Source organism: Micrasema longulum, unplaced genomic scaffold (genome assembly GCF_059751315.1).
Source record: "Micrasema longulum isolate JH-2025_06_02 unplaced genomic scaffold, ASM5975131v1 h1tg000662l, whole genome shotgun sequence".
Classification (NCBI taxonomy): domain Eukaryota; kingdom Metazoa; phylum Arthropoda; class Insecta; order Trichoptera; family Brachycentridae; genus Micrasema; species Micrasema longulum.
In genome coordinates, this window is record NW_028277858.1 from 1 (window position 1) to 15424 (window position 15424).

Genomic DNA, 15424 nt, shown 5'->3' on the forward strand with positions numbered 1-15424 from the left:
TTGATTCAAACGAAATAAATAGTATGATAAATGTAAACAAAAAATAAAATAAATTTATTTTACTTACAGTTTAGGAATATTTTCCATATTTACACCGTAAAATTCAAATATTTACGGATTATGCGTTGCGAAACGTATATATTTTGAATTTTGACATTTAAACCGACTAGGTGTTGCCAAGCTCAGTTAAAGTATGACAATATTAAATAATATAATAATCCCGATCGATAACTTTCAGGATGTTTGCATTGTGACCGCGCATACGTTAACTACACGGTGATCGCTCTAATACTTCGTTTGATCACCCCGCTAATTTTTCACGTTTTTTAGCACGTCGATAGTCATTTGTGATTGAGCTGCAGGGACTGAAATTATACAACAAATTACCCAACAAAACCAAACAAAAGACAACCTTAACAAAAATAGTTAAAATATTATCATTAACAGAATATCAATTGATTTTTTATTTTAGTTTAATGAATGTATTATTTTGACGATTATTTTGTTAATTTTAATGTGTTTTTGTTGAGAGTATTGTCCAGGTATTTATTAAAATATATGTTTATGTAATAATTTATTGTTTTTGCTATTATTTAATTATGTTCATGCTTCCACTTTCCATTATGTTGTATCCCAACTCAACTCAAGGCTCTTGGCCCCATAGAGTTAGGATACGTTATTATTTTTTTGTAATAAATTTTTAAAAAATGTAATCCGTAAGGGTTTACAAATAAATAAATTTCTAGTAAAAAAATAAAAGAAAATCAAAATAAAGGGAGCTGAAGGTTCTAATGATAAATAATTATGTTGTATTTATTTATGCCCATGGGGCATTTACATAAAATGAATCTACAGGGTATTCTTTAAACCCTGTCACATCCGAAACCACGATGATCAGTATGAGCAAGAAGACATATTGGCACATTAAAATATTTTTTTAGAACGAAAAAAATATCAAAAAAATCAAAAGGTTGCTTACTTCTGCAGGGGTGAAATGACTAGGAGGGAGTGGGGAGTCTGATACTGCACCGCGTTCCGCTCACTTCTGCCCTGCAGAAGTAAGCAACCATTTGTTTTTTTAAATATTTTATTTTTTAAAATTTTCTTTGTTCTAAATATTTTTTAAATATGCTAATATGTCTTCTTGCCCATACTGATCATCGAGGTTTCGGATGTGACAGGGTTTAAAGAACACCCTGCATAAAAAGCAAAGTGAAAGTAGAAAAATTCGATTAACCGTAAAAAAATTGAAATTGGAAATTAATCCTCAACTTTAAAATGAATATATGGCTCATCTTTGATCTACATAGTATCTTAAGTGTTGAATGATGGTCATGTATTGGCAGTATATTATCAGTTGCCGCTCAACTATCAAGTTAGTCATCGGAAAACACCAGATCAAGAGACGGTCGTTTGTATTATAATGTATTTAATGCATTTGACGAAATTAAAAAAATGTTGGATCTTGATAAAAATAAATACGTATCTTACAAATAAAAAATAATTTGATATTTTCATGAAATTATTTTGAAATGAATTGCATTTCTCATAAGTCATAATTTGTTAATTGTAGTTACCAGAAAATATCACCTGTGCATACAAATTTATTTGTGTCTTCTTTTCATTAAAATAACATCAACATCTTTCGTAATTGTGACATCGTTTATTTTTTAATCACGTTCAGCAGATTAATACCAATCAATTCAAAACATCATTGTAATGCGTAAAATATCATTGAATAAATTAATTTAAGAGAAAGACGTTTATTTAACTGGAAGAAAAACATCTAGTGCATAAAATAAAAATTAAATCATCATCATTATCATCAGCCGTCTCTTGTCCAATGGTGAACATAGGCCTTTAGTCTCCATATTTCGCTATCCTGAGCCAAACGCATCCAACCACTTCCTGCAACTGCACGTCTTATGTCATCAGACAACTTTGTCTGAGGCCTGCCGACACTTCTTCTACCCGTTCTGGGTCGCCATTCCAGAACTTTTTTGATCCACCTAGAGTCTGTACTGACATATGGCTGTAAAACTTTTGTGTTCACGAAAATATTTTTACACAAATTATCAGTGACACAGAGAGCCATGGAAAGGAGAATGCTGGGTATTTCGTTGAGAGACAGAAAAACCAATACATAGATTAGAGCGAGAACAAAGATCGCCGATGTGGTCCATAGGGCTGCCAACCAGAAATGGGGCCGGGCTGGTCATATAGCCAAAAATTAAATATTAATCACAAAATTATATAATAAAAAAAGAATAATGCCAATAAAATACACGACCTGAAAAATAATATTTTATCATTTTATTTAATTGTTTTTCAAACTCGATACGCCACTGTTGATATAGCCATGAGCTTGGAGTAATCATTATGTAATCAATAATAAATATAACGCTCCATCAATGACTTGTATTGTATTTTTTTATTAAATTATATGCATGTATAAAATGCATTTTGTAAAGACGCTGTCGAAATGCGATCTCTCAGCGAATATGTGTTAATACTATGCACGATAGGTGCACAAATATTGAGATCTGTGCATTATCTACAAAATCAAGGAAGGATTGCTGCGTTGGATTTGACATGTAGAGCGAATGGACAGTGACAGAAAGGCTAAAACGATTTACGATGCAAATGTTGATGAATGCAGAAAACGAGAAAGACCGAGAAAGTCGCGGCTTGACTAAATCCAACAAATACTTGAAGATAGATACGTCAAAAGTCGGAATAATCGGCGTGCGTGCATGATAATATGTATAAATGTAGAGGAGAGGTATGTATGCTTAGTCAGAGTAAAGTGGCGTTTTATCCTCTCTGCCAGCGCCTGACGGTTAATTTGATTTTTTTTTTGTAAAGGCTCGAAAATCAATCGACTGCGTTTTTATTTTACTTTTTGGTTTGGTACAAAAAAAAAATTCAATAATTGTAATCTGAGTTTTTTTTCAAAATGGGACTGGATATCGAGGCGTCGTTAAATGTTACACGCTGTGTAACATTCACCATTTTGTCTTTGTTTGAACATTCGTTTTTCTATAATAGCTTTTTTTATCTGTTGATGTTTGAAATAAAAGTGCTTAAACGCAGTGAGTAGAATCAAATTCTTTCCAAAAACGTTTTAAATATAAAATAATCAAATTATTTTTTTAAACTTTACTCATTAGAATATATACATGTTAATAAAAGTAGAAAAAACACCTGACCCGCCTTGTCAGGGGGTCTTACAGAGATAAATGTAAAAAGCTAAATACATTTAGAAAACAATGTAAACACTATGAAAAACTAAATAATACACACACATGTTTTTAGAATTATATGAAATTGATTGAAAATAATATAAACCTACATACGAGTACATATTTTTCTTAAATAAATGTTTGCGTTCTTACGATTTACCCAGATTTATTTAAATTTTGGGAGCATTTTCAACGTGTTGTAAATAACTCGCTTTTAGAAAATGAGAACATAGGGGAAGAGTAGGGTTCGAACCTCAGACCTCTGATCTATGAGTCCACAACACTAGCCACGGGACCACAACCAGATTCAAATATAAAAATTGAACCAGTAAATTAATTTACTATCAATAAAAGGCAATTACTGTTTTGTTTACGTAGTATGTAAATATACAAAAAAAGCAGATATCCAATTAAGAAGGTACATTGCGTTCGAATGTTTAATAGACACACATGAGTGATTTATATGAACATTTATGGTTATGCATGCATAAAACAGAGGTCATTAAAGATCCGAATTATGGACTGTACTTTAATTTTCTTTTTTTCTATTTCAGCTGCTGAAAATATTACACGCGACATTTTCTAAAACCATTGTTTTTAAAACTTAAGTCACTGATTGAAACGAACACGTTTAGATGAATTTGTTTAGTCACTCCGATGTGTTAGTGGAATAGTGAAGTGGACAATAGACTGATCGGCTATGGAGAAGTCACCCAGTTCTCCGAGCAAGGGGCAGGACGGGACCCTGGCATGCTGTAGCAAGTCTAGCGACTCGCTGACCACCTCTGAGGGCGGGGGCGGGGTCGGCAGCGGACCTAAGGACCTGGATCTGCCGAACAACAACCACTTCCATCTCAACCAGCAGACTCTGAAGGAGTACCGCTTCCCGAAGAGGAAACCAGTTGACTTGGAGTTCAAGGACATCAAATTCTCAGTGCGGCAGTACTCATTCTCCAAACTCAGATGCAGTAAGTTTTTATTTATTTATTTTTTAATGTACACCCTACAAAAAATACACATTTAGTAAAAATATAAAAAGTATGTACGTATATACATATTATAACACAGCAGTTTCATTTTTTAAATTTTATTTATTTTTAAAATTATTTACAAAATAAGTACCTAAAAATTACAAATATTTTGTTCATAAGTAATTAATAATAACGCCTCTACCTCCATATAACGCGTCTCCATACTGCAGAATAGTCTATGATTGCGTAGTAAACAGTTTTAATATTTTTGTAGAGAGAATATTTCATAGCTTAACAAATAGGTAAATAAGTTTTCTAACTTTTTTTATCTCATAATCAATTATCAAATTTCCACACCTAATGGTGCATAGAGCACTGCATTGGTACGACAAACTGCATATCTTACTACATGTTTTATTACATAAAGGTAGGATAATCAGTCTTAGTCCAAAGATAACGAAATATATTAGGAATTGACAAAAACAGTATTTCAACCCTTTTAGACCTGAATTATTTACTGTGGATATTTAACATATTTTGTATTACGAGTGTACTGAGAGAATTATAAAAAAAATTACAATATTTTAAATATTTTTTTATCTTTTATTCTTTAGAAACTATTTTTATAAACAGTGGGTCTTAAACTGATAATCGACTGACAAAATTCATTTAAAATGTGTAATTATCTTTCAACGTGCTTATTCATTCAAATTATTTTTATTTGACTAAAAATATGTTTAAAACTACCCATACATTTCATTTGTAAGGACGACAGGAATTCGCTCCAAATAAAACAAACCAGCCAGAAACCAGCTGCCAAAATTAAAAACTACCCTTTTTGTGTAATACCCATAACCGAAGTACACAAAAAATGGAGATATTGAATTGTAGAAAAAAATGTATGAACACCCGGGGTGAAAGGGTTTAATCAATCTTTGGTGTCAACTATCTCGTGAATTGAACCCGAGCATGGTAGGAGAACGCGCAGACCATTAGACCGTGAAGCGGACAAATGTGAACAGCACCTACAAAATATAGAAAATCCTTTACAATATTTAAATCCAACAAAAACTTTGAAACAAATTTAGATCTAAATTTGTAACAGATCTGTTGCAAGAAGAAATCCGGCCTGTCTACAATCATTTGGTCATACGCAAAGCATCGTTGATTTAACTTACTGGTATAAGAAGAAGTATATAAATTGAAAAAAGTTTAAGGCGTTGCCTAGTAGGTGGAATGGTACAAACCGATGAATCTCACCCGCATGATAAAGGTTTCAGCTAGAGGAGTTGAAGAAATGTGGAAGTTAAAACATTGGCAGAATAGTGAATGTTACACAGTGTGTAAAGTGGCCGCTTAAGCCAGCCAATGACAGGTCATAATCCCTGTAAATGCAAAAATATTTTCTCTCTGTTGCAACAAATTAAGATCTAAAAAACTAACTTTCTTTATTATTTCCTGATACGCACGCGGTGGTGCATAGGGCACTATATTGAAATTACAATTGCAGCATATATGCGTACCGTTTTGAATACATGGAAATTGAGATTCATGGAACTACTTCATCCGTTCAGGCACAAAAAAACTACACCTAGAACATAAAATTGAATCGTGGTTTTTCTTAAGCCTGTATCTTCTTTGTTGTTATTTACCAATGTAAATGGGTCTGCTACTCTGTTGTGGTGTAAAAAACACGAATAACTTATAAACTGATAATAAAACGACGCTCCGTATTTATTAAGCCTTACTCATAAACTTGGTATAAAGTTACGCCTAAGAATACGGATGAGAATATCATCCTTATAACAGTGGTTCAATATGGATTGTATTTCCATCCTTATTTTACCACCCTGGTGTAACTTTATACCGGGTTTATAAGTAATGTGGGGATTCTGCGAAAAAGCGCTTAGTCAAAATTACTACTTCTGAGATAATTGAAGCTTAAAGTTTGTAACGAAATCAATTTTTTTATACAAAACATTTCTAAGCCAACTTAAAAAAATGGTAAATTGATTTATTTACTACATTTTATTCAATAGTTTAATAATTAATAACTGAGCTTTCAGAACATTTTTTTTTGAAAATAATAATGGATTGACATGAATTAGTGCATTTTCGCTGATACATAATACCACAGTAAGGAATTCAAATTGAAGTCACATTGTACCTACTATAGTCACTTTGTGTGGAATGTTTTTTTTTCTTTAATTAAAAAAGTTATGTAAGCATTTTATCTTATGTACAGTACCTATTACATTAGGTAAAATAATCATTAATTAGTAAAAAGAGAAAAGAAAGAAAATAATAATTGCCACGTTTGCCCCTGAGTCAAGCATGTAGACATCACTTACTAGACATCTCCAGAATATCATGTCGCCGACCAACAATCTCACCCTTTCTCAAGTCAGTACTGCTCCATAAGTTCCGCTGAATACATCCGAAATATTGTTATTGATGGCCCACCAGTACGGCTTCCCTTGTCCTTTGGTGCATTTTCCCTGAACGGATTTATGTTATATTGACTTATTACAGAAAATATCTCGCCTGATAGTGAATATACGACTTAGGGCATTTTTGCAGATTGTAGAGTATTTTTTCAACAATATAACAGTAAATAAGGAATAATTTTAAAAAAAAACATTTATAGATGACAACCATGAAGTTTCGCATAAATAAATTGTCTATGTTTTTATGAATGTATGTATGTGTATGCGCATGGGTGTATGCACGTGTGTGTGTATGTACATGTGTATATATGTGTATATATATATATATATATATATATATATATATATATATATATATGTGTGTGTATATATGTGTATGTCTGTATGTATATGAATCAAAATGGGTATCCGAATAAGTTTAAATTTTGTTTGTCTGTGCTCTATATTAATTTGTTAACTATTATATTATATTAAAATGTAATTGCCTAGCTTGGAACGGGGTATGTAGCTGTTACCTTGTTAGCTGGGCAAAGTGAACATGGAATTGTATTTTGATAAAGAGTGTGAATAAATAAATAAAAATCAGATGTATGCAAGGAAAGCGATTTGCTGATGAATGTCGATAAATGGAATGTGATGGTTTTTTAAAAGAAAGGAAAGTATGATTAAATGTGAAATCACTGTGAATGGAGTTATACTAAAACAAGTAGAGGAATTTGTGTATCTGGGAAGTATGTTTACTAGGGATGGAATGACTGTGAAAGATATTGAAAGGAGGGTGAGTGCTGGGAACAGAGTGAACGGAGCACTTAAATCAACCTTGGCAAATAAATGTTTGTCGCAAGAGGCAGAATTAGCAGTTCACAACGAAGACCTGGTCCCGACCCTGATGTATGGGAGCGATACTTGGACTTAAACTTGGATAAAAACAGGGATGAAAGTAGGCTGACTGCTGTCGAAATGAGATTTCTCAGGCGAATGTGTGGTAAAACTATGTACGATAGATGCATAAATGTTGAGATCCGTATCGTATATAAGGCTGATACAAGCATTATCGACAAAATTAAGAAAGGAGCTCTGCGCTGGTTTGGACATGTAGAACGAATGGACAGCGAAAGAACGGCTAAGAATATTTACAATGCGAATGTTGATGGATGCAGAAATAGAGGTAGACCGTGAAAGACATGGCATGACCAAATCCAACAAATACTTGAAAAAGGACATGTCAAATGTCGGAATAATCGGCGCGCGTGCATGAGAAGATGTATGAAAGTAGAAGAAGCTTAGAATACCCACGATAAATGAAATAGAATAGAATTCCATACTATAGAACTCCACAAGTGCCGATTTCTTTTTTTTATGTTTGCTATTGGTTTCTGTACATCGATAGGGACGAGGTTGTCAATCTTTTTAAAGTTCGAAATTAGCGAAAACTGACTAATCTGCTTTCCTTCCATATTTTTATTTGCTTAAGATATTTTGAAATTTTCGTGTTTTTTCATTATGTATTTTGTATTATTTAATTAAGTACTCACTGTTATTTGGCATATTATTTATTACTCTCATTTCGTACGAGAAAGGAGCTCTGCGCTGGTTTGGACATGTATGAATGGACATCGAAAGAACGGCTAAAAATATTTACAATGCGAATGTTGATGGATGCAGAAATAGAGAAAGACCAAAAAAGACATGGCATGACCAAATCCAACAAATACTTGAAGATGGACATGGCAAAAGTCGGAATAATCGGCGCGGTTGCATGAGAAGATCTATGAATGTAGAAGATGCGAGATCTGTATGCAAAGATAGAGTGATGTGGCGTTCTATCCTCTCTGTCTACCCTTACGGGGAAACGGCGTAATGGTTTGTTGTTGTTGTTGTCATTTCTTACTATAATACAGAGTGAGTTTCTAGAAACCATATCTCAATTATCTTTTCAATTATGTTTTTGTATTTTTTTCTATTGACTTCATGATATTATTATTTTGTATATTTGATTATTTATGAATCTAAATTTGTATAATTTATGTTTTAAAATTAATATCTGTTTTTTTTTCACATCGTTTTCATTGGAATTTTATTATTTATTCCTTGTTTTTCTGGATTGTTATCCAATTGCATTACATGTCATTATAATGTAAATTAATTCATTTTACTATTTATTTTTATTGTAAATTATTATGGATTAACACAGGCACAGCCTTAAAAGCCTTAATAAGTTCATATTGAACGAGTGTAATTTTGAATGAATTAATAAATAAATACTTAATGCGATAAATTTATAAAATAAAATAAATTAATAATTAACATCACAGAACTATATTCTTAGCAAATGCTTCATGACTGCTGACCATGGTTTCTTGAAAAAATGGAAAACTGTTGCCTAGCACTCGGCCCTAGAATAGAGAATGGACCTATTTTAATTCATCCAATTGCAAAATGGCGTCTGATTCTGACACAAATGATTGCCATTAACCTTCAAATGGGAGTATCATTCTGCATCGCCAAGCGTGAATTTGTTTTATTTTGAATTCTAATTTTACGCCTGTTTCCTATCTTTATTATTATAAATACATGTTCTTCCTATCTGCTTTGTTAAGCGATTATGTCACGTCTGTGCCATCATGTTTCCAAGCAAGAAATGGCTTACGAAAAATAAAATAAAATTCAATTAAATAATAAAATACTAGGACAAGTATTTTCATGATAGGTAAATATCACATACCTCGAATACCGATAAGAATATATGAAAATGATTTAGAATAATTATTTGTATTTTTAAAATCAATATGGATATTGTTGAGAATGGTTTTCATACATAAATGTAAAAAATAAACTTAATATAAATTCATTGCTAGAAAAACGCAACATGTTTGTCCTTAGCAGTTGTGACGTCAAGATTTGTAACAATGTTCTAAAAAAATTTGAATGGGCAGGAACAAATAACATGAACCGTGACGTATTAGGGGCGTGGCCAATGGAATATAAATTAAAAAATATTTTTTATGCTATTAATAATTAGCCAACATTTATTTTTACGGAACAGTATTTCATAGACCTTTATTACTTTTAAAAAAAAGTGATATATCCCTATTATGAGGTAATTATTATTTTCACTCCTAATGTTTATTTCAAACGAATTTTTTTTTTAAATGCTAGCTTGTCGGCCTCGTGGTGTAGTGGTCAGCGCGTTTGCCTACCATGCAAGAGGTCTTGTGTTCGATTCCCGACATGTTTGACATGAAAATATTTTTTAAAAAAGTTGTTTTTTTTACGCTAGAATATTTCATAGTCCCTGGACTGGCACCTGAAGCGAAATGATCATCTTATCTTTGTGCAACAAAAATAATCAATATACGCTGCGATTGGTGTTCCAATGCAGTGCCCTATGCACCATTAGGTGCGGAAAGGGAATGAGTGAGTGAGCTATTTAAAATTCCAGTGTTTTCTGTATTTTGAATTGAAAATTTATGTGTGATGATTGTTAATCGGATATGTGATTAAATTTCAAAATGGAGTCGCCTAATTGAATTAGGAATAACTTCTTTTTTAGTATAACTTTATTTACATGACTCATCTGGAAATGCCTGTTAGACGATAAAAAATATTATAGGCCAAATAGGCTTGTAAAGTAAAATTTGAGGGTGTTTTTTTATATATTTTGATTTAGCGGATTAAAAAAAAAATACTAAAGTGAGAAACGAATTGAGTTTTTCTTTTGCTTTGCTTAATATTTTAATTTCTGGGTTCCGATTTTAGTGGGAAGTTAACAGAGTTGCCTTCAGTTGTCCGTAAAGTAAAATATTGAATTTCTTGCTTTAAAATGTGTATATTAATGAATTTATATATAAATTTGCTAAAATAGAGAAAACATTTTCTAGAAAAGGAATATGGAAGGCTTATGACTTGTTATTGGCTAGTTTAAGAACCCACAATCACAGTGGAAAATCACAATTCAGAAAATCTGCAAAAATAATGTTTTCCTATCTCATTTCGGCATTATTTATTGGTTGGATTCGATCATATGACATCGACATGACAACTCAGTAGAACTTACCGAGGTAGATAGAGATAGTACAGAAGTTAAGTATACCGACTCGGTATGTACCGATGAAGATAGCCTTTGTAGTTGCCCCTCTGGTGGAATGTGTAGGTAATATCCGTTACGAGAATAGTTACTAGTAATACAGAAACCATAGGACGAGTACCTGTATTGATCCAGTCAATGTCAATATACTATGCGTAAATACCATAAATGGTTGATTTATTGATATCATAATAAGCGGAATTATTGCTTACAGATTAATTTATGATTACAAGATCATTTTTTGGCATTGAGTAAACACTTAATGTTTTAATTTAATCTTCTGATTTCGGTATTTTACGATTACTGTCAACCTTACAAAAATCTAACACATTTCAGGTCTCCATAAACTTCAATACCTTTAATAGGTTTATTGAATTTTTACATTTAAATGTAAAAAATGTGATAAAATATATTGAAACACATTAAAATCACAAATATAATTTATTTTAAGTTACATACCGTGAAAATATTTAATATTGCTAATGTAAAAAATATTTCATTAATAATAAACGGCGCCATGGAAGACGTAATGGTTAGAGATTATGTAATGATAAAAAAATAATAGAGAAAATGTAATGTTTTAGAAGACAAAAGTCAAAAACGAGAAGAAGCAATAGTTCATATTGACTATTTGACGGCATTCAAATTTTACTAAAAACATACTACTTATATAAATTAAATATCTACCACCAAAATATTCTTTAAAACAAAGTAATAACACAAAAAAGGTTTGAACTTTAATATTTTATAATAACTATTTTGATTTTTTTGAACGATTGTTTATTGAAGACATAAATTAATCTAGAATTCAAGAAAAATATCACAATTTTTTTGTGGTTTTAAATGATGTTTCTTTTTAAATACAAAAATTTACGATTATGTTTTGATCTCTTTTTTATTTAATGAATTATCTTCAAATTACTAAAATGAATTTTACATTCAAATTTCTTCTACTAAAACCAGCCAATAACATTTTATTTTTTAATAATCCGTCTATGTTACGATAAGTTTCATCATTTTAAATTGTTAATGAAAATTATTTCATGTCCGTTAAAAAAATTGGAAGTATTACTATCATCAGAAAGAAAATAAAAACTTGAATAATCGTATTTTATAATTTATTTGAAAGGCAGACTTCTAGCACGACACGCTTTATGCTCTTCGTCCGATCAACGCGCAGTTTTTAGCTGACTGGTAGATTTGCATCATCGTTTATATTTCTAGGTTACGTTTAAGAGATATTTTTATTTTAAAGATAAGAATTAATGCGTAAAATTAATCAAGGATTTGATTTGGCGCAGTTCAATTCAAAGTACGTAGCCGATATGCGGTTTTAATTTATTTATTTAAGCTAGTACTTTTTTTTAAGCCAATCAACAGGCTTATGAGAGCTCTAATAGATTATCATTAATGATGTATAAAACAATAGATTAACTTAACCTAAACAATCTTAGAATCTATTTAAATGTACAATGGGTAAAGTCATAGCATGCTCTAAGCAGACATGAAAAGTGTGTCATCTTAAGTCAGGAGTGATAACACCGCTTGCTTCTTAAATGTTGCTGTAGGAGGGAAAAGAATCCGAGGGTGGGTCTAAAATTTCCCACAGCAATTGTCCGGATTGCAAAAGAAATTGGAATTCCATGTCAGCTTCATTACCCCAGTCAAGCCATCGAGCAGTCTCTCTTTACACGTCAAGAATTGTAAATCTCTTTCCAGACTTTCAGCAAGGGAAAACTTATAGATTTTTCCCCAGAATTCGTCATGACCCTCAACTAGCTGTATCATGTAGTGACTCGTGTTAAGATAGTTAAATTCCATTATGCAATGAATGGCCGGGAAAATAAGAGTAATTACATTTTCCTGTTGCCTCTGAATCCCATTTAATTTTCCATTCGTCGAGTCTTCATCCCTACAACAGCAATATTTTATCATCTTCACGCAGTTACCTTTTTTAAATTTTTTTTACCGCAAAATACTCCATCACCTCTGAATTGGCTGGGAGTTCACCCGCAAAGATTGGAAGAGCCGCCGTCGATACAGTCCTATATGCTCCTGTGACAGTAAGCAGTGGTGGTCTCTGCCAACTCAAAAGAGCACTTTGGATATATCCAATATTCGCGCGATGGTACCACACTCTAGCTGCGGATGTCAGTTGAACGAAGTAGATCCCCCTATGATATGGGGCATGGCCTTGCTCTAAATCTTATTATCTATCTAAGTAAAAAAATATTCCTTTCTGTTCAGAGTTACGCCTAGATACCCGATACTTTCATGAAAACGTACCCCGACGCCATTTATCTTAATCTTAATTGTTGGGTTTCTTTCCCCGTCAAGCCCGCTTTTCAACATCCCATTGTCTTATGCGGTAAAAATGTTAGTTTTCCCCATGATGTCAATAAACTTATTGCTTAGCTACAATTTCATTCTAATTATCTCCTGTTATTACCTGAGAGCAACAAAAAAACGTCATCAGCATAAGCAACTACCGCGCAACCTTCTGGAAATGGCAGTCTTAACAGGGCGTCGAAGATTCCGTTCCAAAAGGTTGGACCCAAAACCGATTTCTGAGGGCAACCCATGCGTATTGTTTTTTTTATGACTGAAGAGCCGTGATAAGGTAAAGTACACATTTTCAAATATGAATAATCGTATTCGTTGATCTCAGTAAATCTTTAGAATAATTTTTAGATCACATATCGGTAACACGCGGCCTGCTGGCTGGATCCGGTCCGTGAGACGTTTTGATCCGGCCGCGGCCCGCTGAAATTTTTGAGTTTTAATCATACGAAATTAAAGATCTTGGGATTGTTTTAGACTCAAAACTACTTTTTGAATCGCATATCAATAAAATTACCCCCAAAGCATTGAGCATGTTAGGTTTCATAATTCGAATGAGTAAACACTTTGATAATCCAAAGGCCCTAATATAAAGTACCTAATACAAAACCGGTATTTCTTATGTATCAACTCTCACTGCCTCCACCTTCCATGGAATTACTTCTCTACAATACCGCAGAGTGTGTGCGGACCAACTACTGCTTTTCAAAATTATGACAGGAATAGTTGATTGTACAGAACTATTTAGTTTAATAACAATACATGTGCCAGCCAGGATTTGTAGACAGTACTACCTGTTTCAGGTACCAATAAGTTAACACTAAAAATGCATTATGTAACTTAGTAGACATTATAATAATAAATATGTACATCTCCCTTCCCCTCCTTATCCTATTTTCAAGCATTCTTGTCCTAATCCCGCCCAATTTACAATAACTTACTGTTCTTAAAAAATATATTTAAAAAATATTTGATTATTGAAAAATATTTACAACTACATGAAAATAACATAATTATATTATAAGTATAAACTTATATGTATTTATTTGATATGTATTATATTTTCTTTACCTACTTTGTATACTTTGTGGAAATCTGTTATTAGTTCTGAGTTTATACACTATACCTGTTTGTTTACTATAAATATGTATGTAGAACTGTTGATTTCCCAAATAAAATAAAATAAAATACCGAAATTAGTTTCATAAACTCAAAACATCGTAGTAGTGTCTGCTTTATGTAAGCTTATTTTCATAATACCTAGATAATTAATAATATCATCAAACTTTAGGTGATTTTTCGCGAAAACAGTTTTTAATAAATTGCGTTTTATTTTCAAAAGATTTTGTTATTTTTATTATTAATAAAAGAAATATTTGCGTTCTTATGATTTACCCAAATATTTAATTTCGAGGGCCATTGTCAACGAGTTGCAAATAACTCACTATTATAAAATGGAATCAAGTTGGGGTAGAGTGGGATTCGAACCACGGACCTTTGTTCCGTGAGTCCGAGACACTGGCCACGGGACCACAACCCGATAATATAGTAATATTCAATAGTAAAAAGGTACAGCTTTTAACGGGCCACAGAGTGTAATGTTAAATATAGTGCATGAGAAGATGCATGTGTCTTTTTAATTTTGTTTGAATTGCTGAGATTTATTTTTATACAGTGTTCGCTGACCCTGAACCCTACATGTTTTTTTAAATGAAATGGTTACCCATGACTGATTTAAATGGTTACAAAAAGTCCCCTTTTACATTTAAATACGAGTTATAAAATAAGTTGAATACGCAATCCATTTTAAGTATGGATAATGATATTTTATTGGCCCTTATTTTAGTATGTAAAGTGGACATTTAAAGTTATCATCTTTTTACGTAGATCCATCATTAGTGTTAATTTTAAATATTATTATTTATTAATACCAGTAATATCAGTTTATTTAGTATTGCATATTTGACATTTGAACTTTTGATTATAGTCGATTAGTATCAGTTCTGTGTCGCTATTTTGATCTATTGACACTGAATCTAAATGCGAATTATTACGTTGAATTAAATATAATCCTCAACCTTCAACTACCTGCTATCATTTTCAGGAAACGATTTGCACATTAAACTACTGTTTTCATTCAATTGAATACACCCTTCGGAGTAGTTTAATAACGCATATTATCTGAAATTTTATTTTATCATAAAGCTTCGCTACATAGCTCGTCCTCTGTTTAATTTTTTCGTTTTTTTTATTGGTAAGCAAGTCGTGACGTTCCTTCTCCATCTGTCTTTAGAATTTTTGGAAGCCTCCTGTAGAGAGAAGCCCGTCGCTTATATC

At 32.1% G+C, this 15424-nt stretch overlaps 1 protein-coding gene across 1 annotated transcript in view; it reads left to right on the forward strand.

Annotated features, from left to right (window-relative positions):
* The first annotated feature begins 3794 nt into the window (after window positions 1-3794).
* The window catches only part of LOC148279845 (ATP-binding cassette sub-family G member 1), a 74347-nt gene continuing 62717 nt past the window's right edge, over window positions 3795-15424 (forward strand). The window contains exon 1 of the mRNA XM_088229298.1: window positions 3795-4210. Coding sequence (XP_088085424.1) covers window positions 3943-4210 — 268 coding nt within the window. The 5' untranslated portion in view covers window positions 3795-3942. The remainder of the gene's footprint in view (window positions 4211-15424) is intronic.